The following is a 19,921-nucleotide window of genomic DNA, read 5'->3' on the forward strand; positions in this document are numbered from 1 at the left end:
GGGGAGAAGAATTAAAGCAAATTTGCTCAGGTTTGAAATTTTACCCAACCATTTCTTGTCATAAAATAATAGAAAAGAAACTGTGGACATTATTCCCATTAGCCATATCTACAAACAGTTCTGAGTCCTTGTGCTCCCTTTGATCAGTCTTGCTGCTACATATTTAATGCTCCTTTGACATTTCCAGAGTTGTGCTGATATCATCAAAGAAGCTGCAAGATGATTCCCTGCAGAAATGCAAATATAAACAACCTGGTAATTCTGATCTTTATAAGAAAGACAGAAAACTAAAATAATTATCTGATAAATTAAAATATAAGTGAGCAGGCAACAAATTTAATCTTCAGGTTTAAGAAGTAATCATAGTCAATGGGTTGTAGCAAAGTAAATACTACACTAAACCACTTGAATAGTGTATTGTCAACTGAGTTTATTTGGTGTAGATGTCTTAATAGTACTGTAAACATTTGTCCAACTCTGGGTCAGATTTACCATCTGTGGCCATTCATGTATATATAAAGTGGATGTAAAACCGCATCTGAAGGTTTTTCATATGACTTTGCAATAAAGCACACTGAGGTGCAGAGTAATAGCACAGAGGAGCTTGTACTGTATGGTAGCAATTCTTGCAGCAATACTGTCAGTGAACTTCTGTTTCAACATCCATATGATGCTGTTACAATTCCCTTGGCTATTAAAGAGTTTCCTTACTGCATCCTGTTCCTCTGAATCCAGTAGGGAGAAAACAAGAGTGACAAATTTTAGTGCAGTGAATCTCATGTTTCTGAGGAGAGGTTCTCAAGGGACGTAGAGCGTGCTGCAGTTACAGTGCCTTATGGGCATGTCAGAGAGTATCTGTTCCTATGTCGCCCTTCCAGTGACATTGGGAGAGATTAAACCCTTTTTTTAAAACAAGCCTCTGTGAAATGGTGAGCCCTGCTGTTCCCTGAAGAGCATGTTTGTCTGACATTCATTCCCTTGAGAGAGAGAGGAGAGATGGAAAACTACTATGAGAGGACAGCTGAGATACACGTTGAAGTTCAGAGCAGGAAAACTCGTTCAAAGTGCAACATATAGTTCAGTGGTGTAGGAATATTTCCTTTCTATGAATCCTGTTTTTCTTTCCAAACAAAATCCTACACTGTTATTTTTGAAAACTGCTATGCAATTTCTAATCCTTTGCATTTCTATTTGATAAAGTTGTAGTATTCATAAATCCGCTGGTACTAGAAGAAAGAATTAATCTTTAGCAGGGGAAAGACAGAATGGAAATTGCTGCACCAGTTGGCCAGATTTATGTCTAGGATTATGGAAGCACCAGCCACAGAATTTTTATATTGCACAGACACTGCAATTTTTTATAAATTAAACATCACCATCACTATAAGGTAGGAAAACTGTTATTTGATGGTTTACAACTGCAGAGATATGCATAGAGAGGAGTTAACCACAGGGCCAAGGGTACTACTCATTAGCTCCAAAACAGTATCGCAGCTGCATTCACTCCCATGCGCTGGTCTGTGTGTTAAGCACAGGCTATTCCCTCCTTTGTACCGTCGTGTATGTCTCTGAGCCATCACTTACGAGCCACTGCCAGAGCTGCGATGTTTCACTAGAGGTACCTACACTTGCTTTAGAGTAGCCAGCGCCATGTATGGTCCTAACTCCAGCCTCACTGGAATTGCTATCCTATAAACCCACACTAAACTGAAAGTCTCTCCATACATACTTCTTAGTAAAACCTAAAGAAACAAAAAGAATTCCTTTTAAAAACCTCTCCTCAAAGAAAGTTTTATGGATATGTTTGTTCCATTCCCCTTTTCACACACATATTATTGTAGAAAAAGGAGAAATACAATATTTCTGCTTTAAAGTAGTGCTTTACTAGCTTCACCTGATTCTTCAGCTCTGCTTGTGACATGACTCAAGGTAGCTCTGACTCTTACTGTGAAGACTCAGTGGCCTTCCCAATCCTTCGTATCTGAGTTCTTGATTTTTTTAAGAGCTATGCTTATTTAGGTCTTTGCGTTCCTTTTTGTGCACATCATGACTACCTACTGCATTCAGAGGGTTTGCTAAAAAGAAAATGAAAATGTACTTACGCTGCTGGGATATAAGAGTGGCAGAGGAAGCAGCAGAAGTGGAATCAAAACAACGAGCAAGAGATTTCTGGATCGGAGAATCTCCTTCATCATTGCCATACTCTTACTTTCTGGTGGCTTTCTTTTCCTTGGGTATCTTCTCCAGTTCCTCAGATATTACAGCTTCCACTCTACGTGTTCTTTCACCTGTTTATCGATTTCCCCAAAAGGTCCCTCACTGCCTCATTTTCTATCCCCACCCAGTCACCTAAAATATCTTTCTCAATTTATTTATTCTTCAATCTGTTTTTTTCAAAAAGGTTGTTTTCAATTAAAAAGACATTCAGTTTATGTAGGGCTCACCAGCACATCCAAATTATTATAACACCATAACATGCAGAGGTTTGCAAGTTGGAGCATAGTGATCTTTCGACAATTTTTCTTTTTATTTCAGGATAACAGATGTAGCTGTGTTGCATCCTTATCTCCATGTTTTGGAAAGTTTTTTTCTTCCATCATTTAGCAATGTAGTTCCTGTTTTAATAAACCAGGCGAGGTATGCTTCAGGCTGCTGCTTTTCCTCCTGTTTAATAGTCTGAATGTCTCAAATGCAGGTTTCTTTTCTGTTGAAAAGTTATTAAAACCAACAGTTTATTGTTCAGTGCACAGAAGCAAATTTGCAGGTATTCCTTCTTTAAAAAAAAAACAAAAACAACAAAACAAACACAAAAAGTGCAAACAAAAAACCACCAAAACCCCCAACCGACAGCTCCTCCAGATTTTGTCTTTTTGCTATAGTTTTGGCTTCTACTTTGTATCTACCTTTACCCTACTTTTGCCCTGAGTTTGGAATTCACAGGGCAGCAATTCCAACACAGATTATACTTGGTCTGAAGACAAAAACTTGTTAAAAAGCTTCGTGCAGCTCTAATTGACCAATGGGGACTGTAGTCAGTAGGAGTTGCTCCACCCATGATCCAAAACCCAGTCAGAACATTTGAGAAAATCAGCAGCCTCCTCTTTCTGACAGGCACGCAAACATACAAAAAGACCTTTTTTGAGTTGCTGAACAGTTTGTTATTGTTTCAAGGTCCCAGTAGTGATGATAAATAAATAATCATTGTTTTCTAAACAGTATCTTTTGTTTTTCATGTTTCTTCCTTCCTGATCTGTGAATGTCACTTATTCATAAGGCATACACCAATCTCTGTACTGATCCATTTGCCCACAGTAACCGTACGATTCAGACTCGTAGGCTTTCCACTCTAGTCTTCTAGTGGAGAAACATTTCTACAATTCTGCCATTATTAATGCTTTCTGTGGGGCAGAAAGTACTGGAGATTTAGGACTGAATCCCTTGTACGGATTCTGTGCTGTACGACCTGTAGATGGCCATCTGTTTGCCCTGTACCTCATACGAAGCCACACACCTAGGATCTTCCATGCTCCCAAACCTTGCTCGCCTATCATCTCCTCATACTCTGCTGTCAGACACAAACTGGGCTCCCCAGACTGAACTGCAATGCCTGTGTGACACTGAGCCCTGGAGAACTGGCAAAGGCAGACCTGCAAAGGAGTCCGATATGCAGGGTGAATTCTTCCTGGAATTAGTAATTATCCAAGACTGTGTAATGTTTCTATACCTTGGAACTTCCGTCACGCAGCAGAACCTTGGGACCCTTCAGGCAAATTTAGCAATTGGTTCTGGAATCAAAAATATAGCTAATGTGAAGATTTTGGGTTAGCCAATACAGTCAGAGGATTTATATCTGTTTTGTCAGTTGTTTCAGAGAAACTAAAATAATGTATAAAATACTCAAAAAATTAAAAATGCTTTATTTTAAATCAAAAAAGTCTATGCTTTATTTCACTTTTTTATGATCTGTAAGGTCAAAGGATTGATAAAAGGTGCTATTTAGGGGCAATGGCTCTTTACCCCATGAGAGATGGACTGTCTATAAACATGATTTAGTTTGAAGTGATGAGATGCAAACTGAGAACTGAGCTAGGGAGCAAGAAACCTATGCCTGCATCTTAAGCAATACTGAGAGAGGAAAGCTGCCCTAAGCCCAAAGAGCTGCCCTGAGGCAGATTGCTCATTTCCACTTGAACTCTGGAAAAGGGAGGCACTCATTCCTATTTATTACCTCCTCCTGCCCATCAGAGGGAAGGTCTGTTCCCTATTCTCTCCTGTACTGTTGCTCCCATGAAGAATTTTGCAGGCTGAGGTAACCAATTACTCAAGCTACAAGCTGTTAAATAGTAAATCTGCTGCTGAAATCAACACAATACAAAAACAATTAGTTTTATGTAGAATATTTTTATTATTACATTGATCGTCTCAGTTAAATTAACCTGGGCAGTCCGAGCACATTCCCAAGGAATAGATCTTTTTCCTACACTACACACAGTAATGGGAGGAGGGAAACAAACTCAGAAAAACTATCTTCTGCTGAGGAGATAAACGTTTCTATTACCAATTTGTAAGGTACAGTAAGGTATATATGCCATAGGGGATGATCCAATATTCAGAATTATCGGTAATTATTTTCCATGGGATACTTACGATTAGTAAACTCTGCCTGCTAAACAGTCCTGTTGTAGGGTGAGGAGTGTGACTAGGAGGCATTTCTCTGGATGGTGACTGCTAACAATTAATACTTGCTTTGGTGCTCTCTGGTTATTTTTGCAGATTTGGCATCACTGGCTGTAAGGGATTTATGAATTGCCCGGGTTCCAGACTATTCCAGCAAGTGCTGCTTCAGGGAGCCAAGGAGAGCTGGAAAGGCAGAAGTGCAGTCCATGGTGTTTCCCCTCCATGTGTTTGTGAAGCGTGGCGAAAGAAGAAAACACAAACAGATCATCAGTGTTGATGCTGAAAGCTTAAAGCGCAAGGCTGATTTGTGGGTGCTGAGCTGTGCGTGCACATAGAGGAGACAGAGGTACTTATGGCTCATAGCTTTGTGGCTGAGCTTCTCAGTTTCATTTGCCGTATGCCAGCCAGTCTTTGAAGATGGCCAAGAAACGTCTTCAGGTTTAAAAGTGCACCTACACATATGTGCATCTCAATGCAAACATGCATGCTCATGCAGACACATACAGAAGCTGCTGGGTGAAACAGGGCTGTCTGTGTCTTTTATAAGCCCTTTGCCCAGCTGCTTATGCCATTGTCAGCCTGCCCCTAAAGCTGCTGTCTTCCCACATTCCCACAGGTGATTGCCAAACCCAGTGCACTCTGACTGCTTGCACTATTTGCTGTTTGCTGCAACAAGGTGGTGCTGGATCGATTTTTTCAGATCCAGTCCTTGGGGTATCCCTGTTAAGGGACACTGAAGAGTTCATTCCTTTTGCTCAAGTGATGCAAAAGAAATTAATCACGATTCAGAAACAGGGTTGGAACCCTCAGTTCACTTTTACACCTTCAGGGATTTGTGATTTGGGCCTGTATCCTTAAGATATGATGCAAGTAGAGAGATAGTGTTGGTATGAAAGGTGAAATAAATGTTCAGATGTTTTTCTGTGCTTTGGAAGTAGAAGCACCTCTAATAACAATAGAGAAACAGAGTTCATATAATTTTTTCACAAAAAATAGAGGAAAATGCTTTAGAATAGTTTGGATTTTTCATTGCTAGTCAGCTATCTGACAAGATATATATATATATCTCCTTTTTATCTCCATCTTCTGTCCGTGATTTTTTTCCAGTTTATAATAATCAGTTGCACTATTTCTACAAACAATTTTTGCTGTAAACAAGTACTGCTTTTCCGCTGCTCCCAAATTCATAATTCCCATGACTGGATTGGTGAATGGCCTTTTCTGCTAAGTGGTTGGATGCAATTTTTCCCTGACTGAACAGTTTAGGATTCTTGCATGTACTCAGCACTTAAGTGCACACACATACATGAACACACACACACACATACACACAAGTGGATATATAGTTTGCTATCAAAAATGAGCCACACCGCTAAATTCAGCACCAGTTATGTTTTAATGCACCTTCCTCCCTTGCCTCAGGGGATTCTGAAGTATGGGTTTAGGTGACCTACTAGTTCAAGTGATAGAACCAGGAAAAATGGGTCATCATTAAATTATACAGGGTCTTTGTCTTGCCTTTGACTTCACTGAGAACAAATCCATGTTCCTGTCAAAAGACAAGGAGCAGAAACACGGTCATGCAAATAATGAAAGAATCATTGCAGACTGTTTGGGAGGGTGGCTCTATGAAGCAGGCAATATGTTCACAGGCATTGTTTGCTGCTGGTGTTCACAATGCCCTTTGTCTTCTGCAGATGTTATTGCCATTAAAAACCGGCTCAGCCAAATGAAGTGAATCAGACAGTGCTTATTTACAACAATACTTGGAATGAATAATAAGTGGCATAATTTCTGAAGACTGAAAGTTATGAAACCTCTTCTACTTATAGAGGACTTTTGCATTTCTGTATAATATTCTTTTACTGGCCAACCAAAATATGAACTTGTTTCCCCAGCTAGGAAAGCAGCATTCTCCAGTACATACACTTAGGTACGTGAGCACAAGGATAGTATACTTATGTATTGCTTATAGGAAACCCACAAGATGACACAAGGGCATATCTGTCTGGCATGTACACCGGAATCCCTACTTTGCCTGTCACAGAATGTGCCTCCAAGTGAGCACAAAAATTGAATTCCCAAGACATTTTTTCCCATATAACATGGAACTATAAAGTGGATTCCACAAGAGGGAGCTAGAAAACAAATAATCTTTTTGAAGCAGGCTATTAAACTCTTTATAGAATAAAGTGGTGGACGTGCTACGTGTCCCTTATCAACCAGAAGAGGTGGCTGAGTTGTCGTTGCATCAAGTCTCCCACTATGATGGCTCTTTGTTGTATGGGAACATCAAGTCGTGCTTCAGCGCTTTGTAAAGATTGACAAAGGATTCAGCCCAAGCATCTTTCTGGTGCCCCTGGGACTGAGCAGCCCTGTAGGCTGTATAGACCATGGTCAGCACTGTCCTTTCAAAGTCTTCTTTCTTGAGGACCCTTGGGTAGGAAGACAGCCTGCTACTCAGCCTGCGGATCTCTGTGATGCTCTTGGGAATAATCTCATTGCAGATGGTGTCAAACTCAGCAGCCTTCCTCAGTGAAGCAAGCTCCTCATCTTTGATGGAGATCCTCTGACCTTTGTCAATGTCAAGCTCAGCTAAAAGAAACTGGTACAAAATCAGAACACAGAAAGCTATTTATCTTTTCCAAGAGAATCTAGGCAAAGTAAATGTGAATTATCAACATGTCCTTAGGTCTTTATTTTAGGTCAAACGGAGACAAAATTCTCATTGCACTGGCTGGAGTGAGGCAGACCAGAAAGGCTCTATGTGAACTTCGGACTCCTGTATTACCCACCTGGGAAACTTAGAGACAGGCTATGGGGAAAGGAGAGAGGAAAAGGAAAAAGCAGGTAGCCTTGTGTTGTCCAAAACAGGCATGGGTTGCTGCTGGTGCCACATGGGAATTAGAGAGGTACAGGCAGCAGCACAGCTGGGAAAAGCTCTTTACCCTGCCAGGGATAGCAGTAGTGGCCTAGCTCTGTGTGACAGACCACAGCAGTGGCTTCCCAGCCTGTCTCCCCTGTTTGGACATCCAATCCCAGTTTCTCAGGGTGTGGGATAGATAGATTTGACCCGTATACCTTCTTCAGGTGGGCAACTCTCCCTTAGCTGACTGTATGACACTGTTCCAGACTATGCATTATATCTGCAGTCTCCACTGCTGTGAAAGTGGGGACCTGAATCATTTTGAAGTGAAACAGTCATGCCCTTGGGACTACTTTGCAATGACTGATACTTGTGCCTTTAATGATCTGAACAAATAATTTGGGACTGAGACTTAGACCAAAGAATTTAAATGCATTGTGTTGTTAGTACATAACTCTTCTGGACAAGAGTGAGCTACAACCCACATTTGAGGTACTGCAGGCAACTGCTGCCTGCTTAAGTGTTGAAAGAGCCAAGTTTGTCATATATGTGTCTGTTCCCTGCCTTCTGCTGAGCTATTACATAGCCAGCACTGGTTTTATTGCTGGGATGAGGAAAAGTGACATGAAGGTGGATAACCCCCATATGGACAGTCACCACAGTCTTGGTTAGGGCTTAAGGTACCATCTGCTCCCATATACCGAACCTCATAAAGCAGGACCACATCTTCCAGCGAGTTTTGTAGCACTGGGTTAAGGAAGCCAGCTGAAGACCTCTTGAATCGCTGAGCAGCTGGGAAAAGCATAGCTGGAAAATAATAATGGGAAAAGAGAAATTCCATAGAGTAGCAAACACTGAAATGAGGAAGCAGTTTTCAATAGTAGATTCAACAAAACAACAGCCTGTCGGAAAGATTTACGGTACAGTACAACTGTGTAGCATGGACTGCTTAGACAATAATCTACTAGGGATGGAGGTTAACTGTTTGTCCTGTATACAGTGGCTAACACAGAGCGGTTTGTAATCCAGGCCTAGTCTGAGGTGCAGCCGCGGTGTAAGGAATAATAATGATAACCATAACATCAACATCGCCTGAAATATTTCTTCTTCTTCTCAAAACATGTATTTTCATTTCATGCTCTGCAAGGGGGAATCAACAGCAACCCTCAAGAAAGCCCACTTTATTCAGGCCATTCTCCCACTGTCACACTTCTAAGACTACATTTCTCCTGGTTTCAGCTGTCTAACAGTTGATCTCCTTAGTTGATTGAGACAACTCCTCCAGAGAGTAGGTAATCTCATCTGTCCTGGGCATATATGTCTGGAAGGAGTGACTCACCCTTTGGAGATGTCTGTGTCTATTCACTGAGCCTGTTACAAGCTTAGAGAAGACAGCTACGTTCAATGAGGTGAATCAAAATTTGTTATGATGTTAATACTTCACAGTGTTACACCTAGAAACAACAAAGTCTGCTATGATCGGGTATTTATTCACCACTGTGAAATGTAATACAGATATTGTCTCAGGGAAATGAGACAGAAAACATACGTATAGCCCCTGAACTCAGCACCCCAGTGAGGTAGACCATTTGTGGAATCAATGGCCTGTACAGTCCAGAGTATAGAAAACATCTGATGCTACATTACAGACCACCTAAATGCTTTGAGTTGCTAACTAGGTTACTAACCAGGTAACTAAATACTATTAAAAGGTGTAAGTTCCTTTCAGAGCAGAGGGGGAAAACTCTGGGGTTTTTTAATGTTAAGTATATATGTTTTAGATGTTGATGTTTAGGTAACCATAGTTTGGATTTGTTGGATTTTTTCTAACATTCAGGAACAGGAAGGGTTTTTCAAAGCTGTGCTTATGTTCCTCATAAACTTAACTTCTCAACTTTAACTGTTGTTTACCAATAGACAAATTTGGAAACCAGTTAAAAAAAAACGAACACCTTTTGAGTGGTATTATGATCCCTCCTCCAAAATTTGAAGTTCTGCAATTGAGTAACATTTAATGGAACATACAGCTTACTTTGAATTTCTGAAAAGTTTAATCCCACCCTCTCTGTACCAGATTTTTTTCCATTAAATATTTTTACTAGATCAATTTTGTCTTGTTTTGCCAAAGTTCTTGTGATGGATTTTGCATGCTGCCTGTAGAAAACCTGAATGTCATTTAAAGCTCTCTCTGCTGGGCATGCAATGAAAGTTGGAGCCACTGTAATTATTTTATGGAAAAGTTGTCCCTGCTCCCTGACTATATGGTTCCTCAGACAATTTGCCTCTTTGATTACCCAAGCAGATCACAAATATGCAGTTGCTTCTAGACTCTGAACCCTAAATGCAGTCCTGTTTCCTGGGCCATTGCCAGCTGTTGACTTTGTTAAAGTTTGACTTGTTAATGATATTTAAGTTCTAGTAATGCAAGGAGAAAGAAACCAGACCCTCAGAGATTGTGTTAATTACAACCTTTACTATCTAGCATAAGGAAAATTAATTGGGATAATACTAGGTATGAAGTAATTCATGCCTGACCCAGCAACGTGTGTTTTGGCCTTGAATTAGCTAGGGAATATACAATAGGTAGAACAGTTTGTTAAATTGCAATAAACATACTGCAGCTGGATACTACTAACTGTAAATGTATCCTGCAGGAATGGGCTTCAGGCATTTTGGTAAGACACCTGCAGAGCTTCCTATTGGATCCATGTGAGTTTAGATTAAAACTTGTTTAAATAATAAAATAGTACCTGCAGGATATGTGACTAAAAGCCTGAGGGAATGAATGCACCAAGTAAAAGAACACAGATGTTGAAAAGGACTTGGTTTCTGCAGTAGCCTTTCTGCAGTGTGATGCCTTTACCGCCCAAGCATTTTGTCTGGCCCAGCTGAGGAGGTGATGAATTTGGGAAAAGTCACATGCTGCCTTCAGATTCTGCTCTGTGGGAGTGTTTGCCTATCTGACCACTGGCAACTGGGGCTATACTCATTTTCTGTTGTTGCTCCATCACTGATGTTCACCTCTCTTGCTCAGAGCTTTGCTGAGATACACTGGAGATAATCCATTTCTTGCTCTGGGCAATTTGAGAATGCAATTGAGTGCATATGTTGAAACTTCAAGCACTAATTGCTGAGTAATTAAAACTTTTATTACCAAGCAATTAAAACTGTAATTACTAAGCAGCTGGCAGAAATCCAGTCCATAATGATGACAATTCATTTTTATCTTTTAGATGCCCTTTCAGTGGAAAAAGCCTCAGAGTACAGAATACCTCTACATATGCAGATGGTTTACATCTGAAATATTCTCTGAGACATGGAAAAATGTTGCATCTTGATTCAGTGCTGTCATGCTCACTGTCATCACACCGATTGCTTTTAGCTTTCAGGTCAAATGCAGATTCCCACCATGGAGCTGAACTAGGAGTTATCAGAACCAGCCCATCATCAATCAGCCAGAAAAGCCTCAATGAAGGACTTGCACAAAAATGAATGCCATATTATCAATTTAGTATTGACCTACTTGCTGAATCACAGGTAACACCTCAGAAAGCAGCTCGGTTTTTCTACCCAGCTGTTCCCAGTGTAACGTGGATTAGGTTAGGAGATTCAAAGGTGCAAGAGCCTGAACTGCTATACTGTGAAAAAGGACTTTGTATGCGTGTCAGAAGCTTGCCATCCTCTGTAGGGACCAGGCTAGCTCTGACTCCTTGATCTCACTATCTTGTTCCCAAAACACATCAAACTTTGTTACAGTTCTTAGAGACTCTACTCAGGAACTGTTTTGTATTTGTCATGGTGATCAGATTTTCCTGATCCACATTTTATTTCAGTCCTTCCCTTTCTCTTCCTGCACAGTAGTCAAATCCTTCCACCATCACTCCCTCCACAGTCCTTTCCATAAATTCGCCAGTTCCTCCAAAACTGTGTGAGCATGTAGAGCAAGCACTCTCTGATTTTCATTACCCTGACCTAATACACATGTAAGTTAAGCACAAAAGCTAAGACAGAGGAATACTTGCAGCCAGTTTCTGCATTTAGTAATTGCAAATTCCACTTGAAACTTTTGTGCTGACATGAATTCTTCCTGCATTTACTTCCATCTCTGACATGAATTAGCCGGGCAGTATCAAATATAGCAGAGGAGTGTTACTGTGACTTTCCATCTCTTTACTATTTACTTCCCCAAGGGGTTTCCCTGAAAAGCTGTGAAGCAATTATATCATAGAAAGATGCATCCAATGTGTGTCATTTATATGTTGATATTGCAGCCAATGGTTTCAATAGCAGTACCCATGAATGTCCAAAAGGCAGAGATCCCTGATCAGTACTGACAGAGACAGCTCAACCCAGTGATCTCTGAAGTCATTTATTGATTTACTGTTTTTACTTCTCATACAAATGTGTCAAGACATCTCCAATGGAGATGTGGGTGTTTCTGTCCTAGGGACTGAGCAGTCACATAACAAAAAGATTATGATCCACAGAGGTAGGAAAAACAAGGTTATTGTTATCCTTACTGAAAACATTTTCTATTATATATCTGTGTACTACCAGGCTCATCCTCGTCCAAATTCCTTCTTCAGACAGGCTTTAGGAGTGCTCCCTGATCTGACCTCCATCGTTGCCCGCTGAAGCCTCAGGGCTAGAGGTGGCTGGGAGCACTGTGCCCGAGTGCAGCCGCCCGCTCCCAGCCCACCTGCCGACCCTGAACGGCCTCATCCTGTGCCCTGGAGTGCACCACTGCTTGTGCCTGGAGATGGTGGGCAGCCAGCAAGTCTAGTCCTAAGGGTGGCTACAAATGCCTGTCAAAACGTGGTACGGGAGTCCCTGTCTTCTGCACTGCTCACTGCAGGAGCCTGTCCAGTCTCCTATGGCTCTGTTAACTCAACTTGACTTCTCCTTCAGGACTAGCTGGATTTTTAAACAAAAGCTGGAGATATTGGCCTGCTTCTCACAATTCAACTCATGACAGCTTAGAAATTTTACAGTTTAAACATAATGTCAGATCTGAGGCTGACAAGAGCTTATTTTATAGATGTTTTTATCTTTCTTAAGAACTGTACCAGAATTTTCTGGACCTCGTTAGCCACATGAAAAACATTTGTGATCCTCTTCCAGGTTTTCTGTGCAGTTTCACTGGTGAGGGTACAGATGTCTAGTTTTTCTTTCCAGTTCACATTCCTGCTTCTGATTTCCCACTTGCTACCTTTGATGTGTTTGCTCAATAAGTATGGAGCATAGCTGCAGGAGTGCTCCATTATTTGTGCATCATCAATACCCTTTTCTTCTTCTGTAGAAAGGCATGAAGGCAAGAGCAGGAATCAGGCCCTGTGCAGATCATTGCTCCAAAGCACGTACATCTCCCTGGTGCTCCAGGACATGAACACAGTTTAATTGGGTCATGACTCAGTAAGAATTATTTTGATTGACTTCAGGAGCATGGAAAAGGGCTATCTCATTGCTTCAGTGGGACTCCTTTCATGAAGGACAGGAGAAGGAAAGGAAAAAGTACTTGTGGGCCAAAACTCCTGACTCCCTGCAAGCAAAGCAAAGGAGTCACCTGTTGGTGTAGGGACAATCAGTGGCCCAGCTGGATTTGTCCTGTAATCCAAACTCAGCCAGCAGGCTGCCAGTTGTGTTCTCATGTCTTAGGTTTCTCGGGCTTGACTCTAAAGAAACTCATTAAAATAATTTCTTTGGGCATCACTGTCTTCCTGGGACCAGCCCCCTATTTCTGGGAACACAAGGCAGGGAGCAGTGACACAAGCAGCAGCAGTTCCTGCTCAGTGATGGACCTAAAAAGGAAAAGTGATCTCTGAAACTCCTTTATGTGTTTGCCAGCAGTCGTAACAGGGATTAATAGGGCTCTGCAAAGTCATATCCACTCAGATCACCACAACTGTCTTTTTACTGCAAGCTCACAACCACCCCTTAATAGTGAGAAACTTCTACAAGCTCAGCAGCACATCCAGCTTGATCTCTCATAGCAAAAGTTTCCCTTTCCTGCTCAAAGCTTTTGAAGTCAAGACTCCTAAGCCTCAACAGAAAGAAGTTAATGCATCCTAGGTTATAACGACAGCAATTTCTTCTTATTTGGCTTTATTTTATCGGTAGGCAATAAAATTATTTACTGCTGGATGAACCTATTTTGATGCAGAGGCTGCTGGGAAGTTCCTAAAAGTCATTATTGATGTTGTTCTTTGGGCAAATGCCTGAAGAAATGCTCACAAGCAGATTTTCTTTAACAGTGTATGGGAAGCACTGGTTTGAACTCAATCTCTACATTTCTCCTTGAACATGTATTTGCAGAAGAGAAGAGTACGTGAGTGTCAAAGTTGACATACCCTTGACAAAGGCTTTTTGTTTCATGTTCTTCTTTGATCACCTTACTTATGAGGGTTTACTATCAGATGAGAAGTATATTTTATACATATTTATTTCTGTCAGATGACTCTTTGGTGGGTCCTTATGCTGAGTTACTCCATTGCTAGAGTAACAATTCACTGTCCCCAATTTACTGCCTCAGGCTGTATGAAATACCTGTCCTTACCATGCTGCAGTCAAAGTCACTAAATATTTTTCTGCCCTGAGCAACTACCTGCTTTGTGCTTGCAGCAGATCTTGATACCAGAAGCATTGCTTCCCCCAGGGTGAAGTCATGTTGACTTATAAGAGGCATGGTGGGCAGTGAAAGTAGTAATGTAAATCACAAAAAGTGCAGTGATAGTGAGTGGTGATCAGGCTTTATGCATAGTAATCCCATCCTCATTTACTTCTTGTGCTGCACTTGCCTCATCGCCAGAAGGACACACGTTCACCATCTGCAAGGTGCTTGTCCTGCCCTGGGCCTGCAGCTGCTGCCAGGGCAGAGCCTGGGCTGTGGCTGGCCCTGCACTGGGGCATGCTCAGGCATAACTCCTCCATGTTTCCTGACCTTTGGCTTTTCTGTGTCAAAACTGCTATATTAGAAATGATTGAACACTTTGCCCTGGCATAGGAGAAATGGAAAGAGCGGGAAGCTGGAGGAAGAATAAGAAGAATAAATAAGGGAAACACTCACAAAAGCCTGGAAAACAGAAGGATAAAAACAAACCACTGCAGTGCTATAGGCTAGCTTCGGAAACCTGTATCTGGAATTGCAGATACTCTCATAAGCAGCTCCCATGACAACAAGTGCAATGCAAAGGCTAGTGCATTCCAACTTTAATACATTTAAATCTCCATTATTGGGAGATTAAATCCCAATGCCCCTTAGGAGAACACAGCAGCAAGAGGGAGAAGACATTTTAATTACAAACCAACATGAACTAGCACATTTTTAAAAGCAGCTACCAAGAGAGTTTGCCTCTTCTTACTTCCAGCTCCTTATCCTAGCTATCTTAGCTCCCAAGACTAAAATTAATAGTGGCAATGGTCTCTTTTTATTCCTGCCTGTTGGCAAAAAGTGAGAATAGGCATGTTTCTTCTTTAGTTATAAAAAGAATGGTTACAAGAAAAAAGCTCAAACTTGAAAGTATAAGTTTTTTCAATAAGGATGAAGTACATGTCCCTACAAAAGTTGGCAACAGGCAACACTGTTCTTAAGAAGAAAAAAAATATCAGTTTAAAACTCTTAGAATTAATAGCAGATTGTATCAAATTCCTTAGTTTATCACATAATCATTTTTTTTTCAAAGTGGCCTCTTACTAATTTATCTCGTTTTTAAAAAACACACATATTCTCAGTTCTATAAAACAGAACCCACTCCATCCTACACTTCTGCACCTCATAAATGTCCTGAGATATGTTAGATGAGATTAAGCTGCAGCAGAGTTTCTATATAAAAACTAGAGTGGAAATAGCCTTTCTAGCTACTTGGCATGAGTAAGAAAAGTAAAGGTGTATTAGAAAAAAAATCCACCGTTTATATTTACAGAAATAGGTATTGCTAGAGAAGGAAATGGTGCATCTGAGCCTGTGTTTGTGAGAGGTGGAGGGTATCTTTTTCTTTTATGATTTAAGTAAAATGGTTTTAAAGCTATGACTAACATCAGCCAACTAAAATGGTCTGAGAATTTATTCCCTCAGATGGAATTTCCATTATGCAGCATTTTCACCTGTTTGCAGCCTGGAGCAATGTATGCTGTGTTATTTATTCTTCTCTTGGTCATAAGGAGCAGATCCTACCTGGTAATGTTTACGCTCAGAAAAAAAGATGCAGTCAGCCAAAAGAAGCCTTTGATGTGCTGATGTAAAGTTGCCATGGCATGGAGAGAAAAAATGCACACAGAGAAACTGAAGGAAAGAAGTGAAATATACTGTTATCCTTCAGTTTACTGCTATATTACCAGGAACCGGGGATAGGCTATGGTGAACACTATATGAGTGAAGGGCTGGAATAAAGAAAGGAAATATCAACCCTGTTCCACAGGTTTAACACAGAGGCAATAAGTAATTTTGGTAACATAAGAAATTTCAGGCCGCGTTGGGAAATGAAAGAGTGCTTTACATCTCTGTCTTCATTGCAGGGTCACCTTTGCTTCCATATCTGTGTTGCTCACAACAGCCCTTATGCCAAGGCACAAAGCAATCTTAATTAAACCCTTTTGAAAATGTTCCTTACAAATGAACAAGTGAAGGGATATAATGACAATCCAGTCTACTTCCATTTCTCCCAGGAAGGAACAGAGAATGAGGGAGTGAGGGAAGGAAGAAATACAGACACGTGTTGGCATTCCGGTGCTGCGCTGTGGGGAAAGACCCTAGGAGCAAAGTGAAGTGGATGACTCTCACATTGAAAAATGGAGTGAGAGCAAAAGAAGTAAGGTGTGCTTCGCAGGAAAAGATAGAGCTGCAGCAGCTCCAAGAGGTCTGTGTCTTACGCTATTGCTGCTCAAAACCAGCTCGCTCTCTCCAGTTCTTTGCCCTTTTTATATTAGCAACATAGAGCCCAAAGGGGTGGGCTTGAGCCCTGCACCACCTCCCAGATACATATTTACACAGAGCTGACAAACTACGCATAGAGGAGAGATGTCTAGTAGTTACGAATGTTTTTTTTTAATTGTGTTGTACTTTCTTTTTCAGCCAGGCTTCCCTGGTTTCTTGGCAGGCAGAGGTGGCTGAGTATCTGGGGGTTTGCTGAGGCTGACCTAATTGCAGCTGCAGCTGCAAGGGGCAGTCCAGCACACCTGCCCCCTGTGGGGCTTTTCTCTCCTTCCCTTTGTGCCAACACCACTTTGTGTGGTCACACAGCGAGCCAAGCCAGGGATCGATCGCATCATGAATGGAAGGAAAAGCAAACCAAAAAGAATGATAGATTTTAGCTGTCTCACTCTCTATCACAGCTGCTACACCAGCAGCACCCCTTACATGTGAGAAACTCCCAGTGCATGTGTGGTCCAGCTGCTCTTAAGACATTTGGTGATGATTCCAGTTTTCAGATGACATAAGGATGGACATCAGCCCTGGTTAAGGAAAAGCAGAAGCCCATCCTCATGCCTACACACCCTTGATCTAGCCACCAAGCTCATGATCTCCTTTCTGTGGATGGCCACCTCGACTAGTGTAGTCTTTGATCCCGCTAGAGGTGAAGATCAGCTGTGGGACCACCAGATGCCAAACACTTCTTTGCACTCTATGCTTACATTACCCTGAACTTTTAACAGAGTATATTCAACTGGCACAAAGAATATCTAAAATTTATTCCAAGACTGGATGGTAAGAAAAGAATCAAAGGTCCAGTTTGAACCACAGACCTAGCAGGGAGCAGTATGAATTTTATTTCATAACCATGAATGACAGCTCAGATTCTTCAGTCCAAGTATTAACTGTTGTCATTGACTAGTTCCATAAAATGTCTATTCAGAGAGTAGAAACAATACCATGTACTTTATCTAAATGACCAACACTATGTAGGTTTAGGAGATCTCTTTGAAATTGTCTTGCCTTTTTATTTGGGACAATGGCAATGGCCCACTACAGGCTAATGAAAGAATTAGCAGATTTCCATCTCATGATGTCTTCCAGTTTGAACTATATGCCTTTTCAGAAAAAATGTGTCAACGAAACACAATACATTGGATCTGTTGCAAGGGACACTACATGAAATGCTGTTCAGGTGGCCAAATTGAAAAAATACATAGGCATTCTGACTTTAAAATCTATGGCCATATGATCTGCAGATTTCTTGTTATTGCTAATTGAATTGTCCTGTGCTGAATTATCCTATGGGAACTGTCCCCCTGATGTCATGGAGCTGTTAGCTGAGGTGAAGAAAAACAGAAGAAATTATGAGGACCCTAGAATTATTCACTGAAACCATCTGTGAATAGTTTAAACTGACAAGTAAATTCAAGTGTTTGATGGTGGATCTAGGAACTCTTATTGAACTGATAGCAAACTATTTATTATTTTATTCGTGTATGAAGTAATCACCCACATATAGTAGCACACATGCAAAAAAATAAGCTATTCCTCAAATTCACTAAGTATCAATACTGCAGCTCAAAACCGAGGAGAAATAAACAGTATATTGACCATTTCTTCTCCTTCACATTAGAAAGAACCATAATTGTCTTCCCTTTTCTTTCAAATCCCCATCCAAGTTGAAATAATTTTTTAGGAGGAGAATTTATAAATTCCAGTTTTTTGCTTCCTCTGCTCTGGGATTTCACTTGCTCTTCAAAAACAGGGAAACCCCAGCTGCCTTTCCAGCTGTTCATTGAGCTCCAAATGTCAGTGCACCTGCTGCTGGTTTTCTTAATGACAAGAATATGTGCTGGGTGGAGAAAGTGTCAAAATCAGCCTTGCCCAATAAACAAAAAGCAGGGGTATCCTGGGTCCTTTTTGTGAGGAAATGAGTTGTTTCTGGAGACAATGCCTTTTCAAAACACTGTGTGTTTTCCAGTAGTGATGATAAAGACAAGAAGCCTGAGAAAGTAACTCAGGACTGAAGATGGATTCAGGTATCTTTCTGAACTGAACTGGTACAGCTGTTTTGCCACCTGAGTGGAACATGAAGGGTGAAAGCTGTGCTGTAGCCCTGGGTACAAGGCAGGGGAGCCGCATGTCTCTCCTGGAGCAGTGAGTGAGGGTCAGTGTGAGAAGTTGTCTATTCTGTCAAGTTCACACCTGCATGAATGCCTGGGCTCTGATATGTTAATTTCTGCATCTGCATGAAAATAATATTAAAAATTATTGCAACTCAAATATAATCATCCACAAAATCTAATCAGTGGATTTCAATGTGTGCAGACACAATGGTGGCCCAAGACAGTCTTTGTGATATTGCTAGAAACTTAGCAAAGAAATCTGAAGGATGAACGCAAAATGGATTATTGATATAGCTGCCTTCCCCACTGTACATACATGCATATGGGATTTCTATTTTGCAAAGCTGTCATTTTTCCACTGTTCCTTGTTATTTCATACTCCCAAAATCTGACTATTCCTAGATCTTTCAGGTTTCACAATCTGCTGAAATAAAACTGAAACTGTTCTATAACTGGATTCACCATTAGATACAGAAATCTCTGCCAGAACTTTGAATATTGCAGATTGCTAAAGGCAGCTGGACACTGTGGGTGAGGTCCAGATGACCTCAGCTGGCACCACCAGCCCCGTGATGTTGCTCTGTGGGCAGCCAGGTCAGAGAGAGCCCTGTGCTGTGAAAGACATGCTTGGGATCAGAGGGAAGAGAAGAAGGTTAGATTCAGGCTTGCAGAAATCTTAAGGCCCACAAAATGACCCAAATATCTTGTTTTCTGAGGAGTGGAACCTGGAAGGCACCAAATGCTGACAGTTGCACCTGAAATTGATGGAAACTCAGCATCAACATCAAAACTAAACATCTGCTGCTGCTGCAGTTCCTGCCCCTGCGGATGCCATCTCTCACTCTTCAACCCAAGAGGACCCTGCAATTTGATTCAGTGATATTCTTTCTTACCATACATTCTCTTCTCCTGGAGTCTTTTGGGATGAAATCGTGAAATAGATTTTGGCTTACAGGAAAATAGTCTAAGTAAATGTTTCAGGAAAATAAATGTTAATGGCCTCATGCCCTAAATTTAGGAAGAATAAATTTGGAGAAAGGGAGGAAGACTTGATTTCCAGTGACAACCTCTAGCATGTTGCTGACGGAAACCAGCTGGGAGTTTATTCTTTGATTTAACTCCTTTGTGCATGGGGACTGGTAAAGAAGACATTATTACTGTGGAGAAGCACTTTAGATAATCTGCTGTGAAGCATTCTAAATTTCAATCTGTTTTTTCCTGGATTGGGCTTTCTTCTTGCTAATTCAAACACTCTCAAGCTTGCATAATGACACCTGCTTACTTTTTGCCAGCATGTATTCACTCTGTGGGTTGTCATTATAGGCTGCTAATGAAAAATCTTTT

At 41.1% G+C, this 19,921-nt stretch overlaps 2 protein-coding genes across 4 annotated transcripts in view; both read right to left on the reverse strand.

Annotated features, from left to right (window-relative positions):
- SLC13A4 (solute carrier family 13 member 4) overlaps positions 1-4,243 on the reverse strand; it is a 35,270-nt gene extending 31,027 nt beyond the window's left edge. Inside the window, exon 1 of the mRNA XM_080391369.1 lies at positions 2,103-4,243. Within this exon, the coding sequence (XP_080247495.1) occupies positions 2,103-2,201 (99 nt within the window). The 5' untranslated portion in view covers positions 2,202-4,243. The remainder of the gene's footprint in view (positions 1-2,102) is intronic.
- A 1,811-nt stretch (positions 4,244-6,054) lies between these two features.
- Positions 6,055-19,921, reverse strand: part of FAM180A (family with sequence similarity 180 member A) — an 83,112-nt gene continuing 69,245 nt past the window's right edge. For all 3 annotated transcript variants that reach the window (XM_080391372.1, XM_080391370.1, XM_080391371.1), the window contains 2 exons: positions 8,250-8,350; positions 6,055-7,282 (listed from right to left, as the gene is read on the reverse strand). In XM_080391372.1, coding sequence (XP_080247498.1) covers positions 6,941-7,282; positions 8,250-8,350 — 443 coding nt within the window. In that variant the 3' untranslated portion in view covers positions 6,055-6,940. The remainder of the gene's footprint in view (positions 7,283-8,249; positions 8,351-19,921) is intronic.

Source organism: Falco punctatus (genome assembly GCF_963210335.1).
Source record: "Falco punctatus genome assembly, chromosome: 6".
Classification (NCBI taxonomy): Eukaryota; Metazoa; Chordata; class Aves; order Falconiformes; family Falconidae; genus Falco; species Falco punctatus.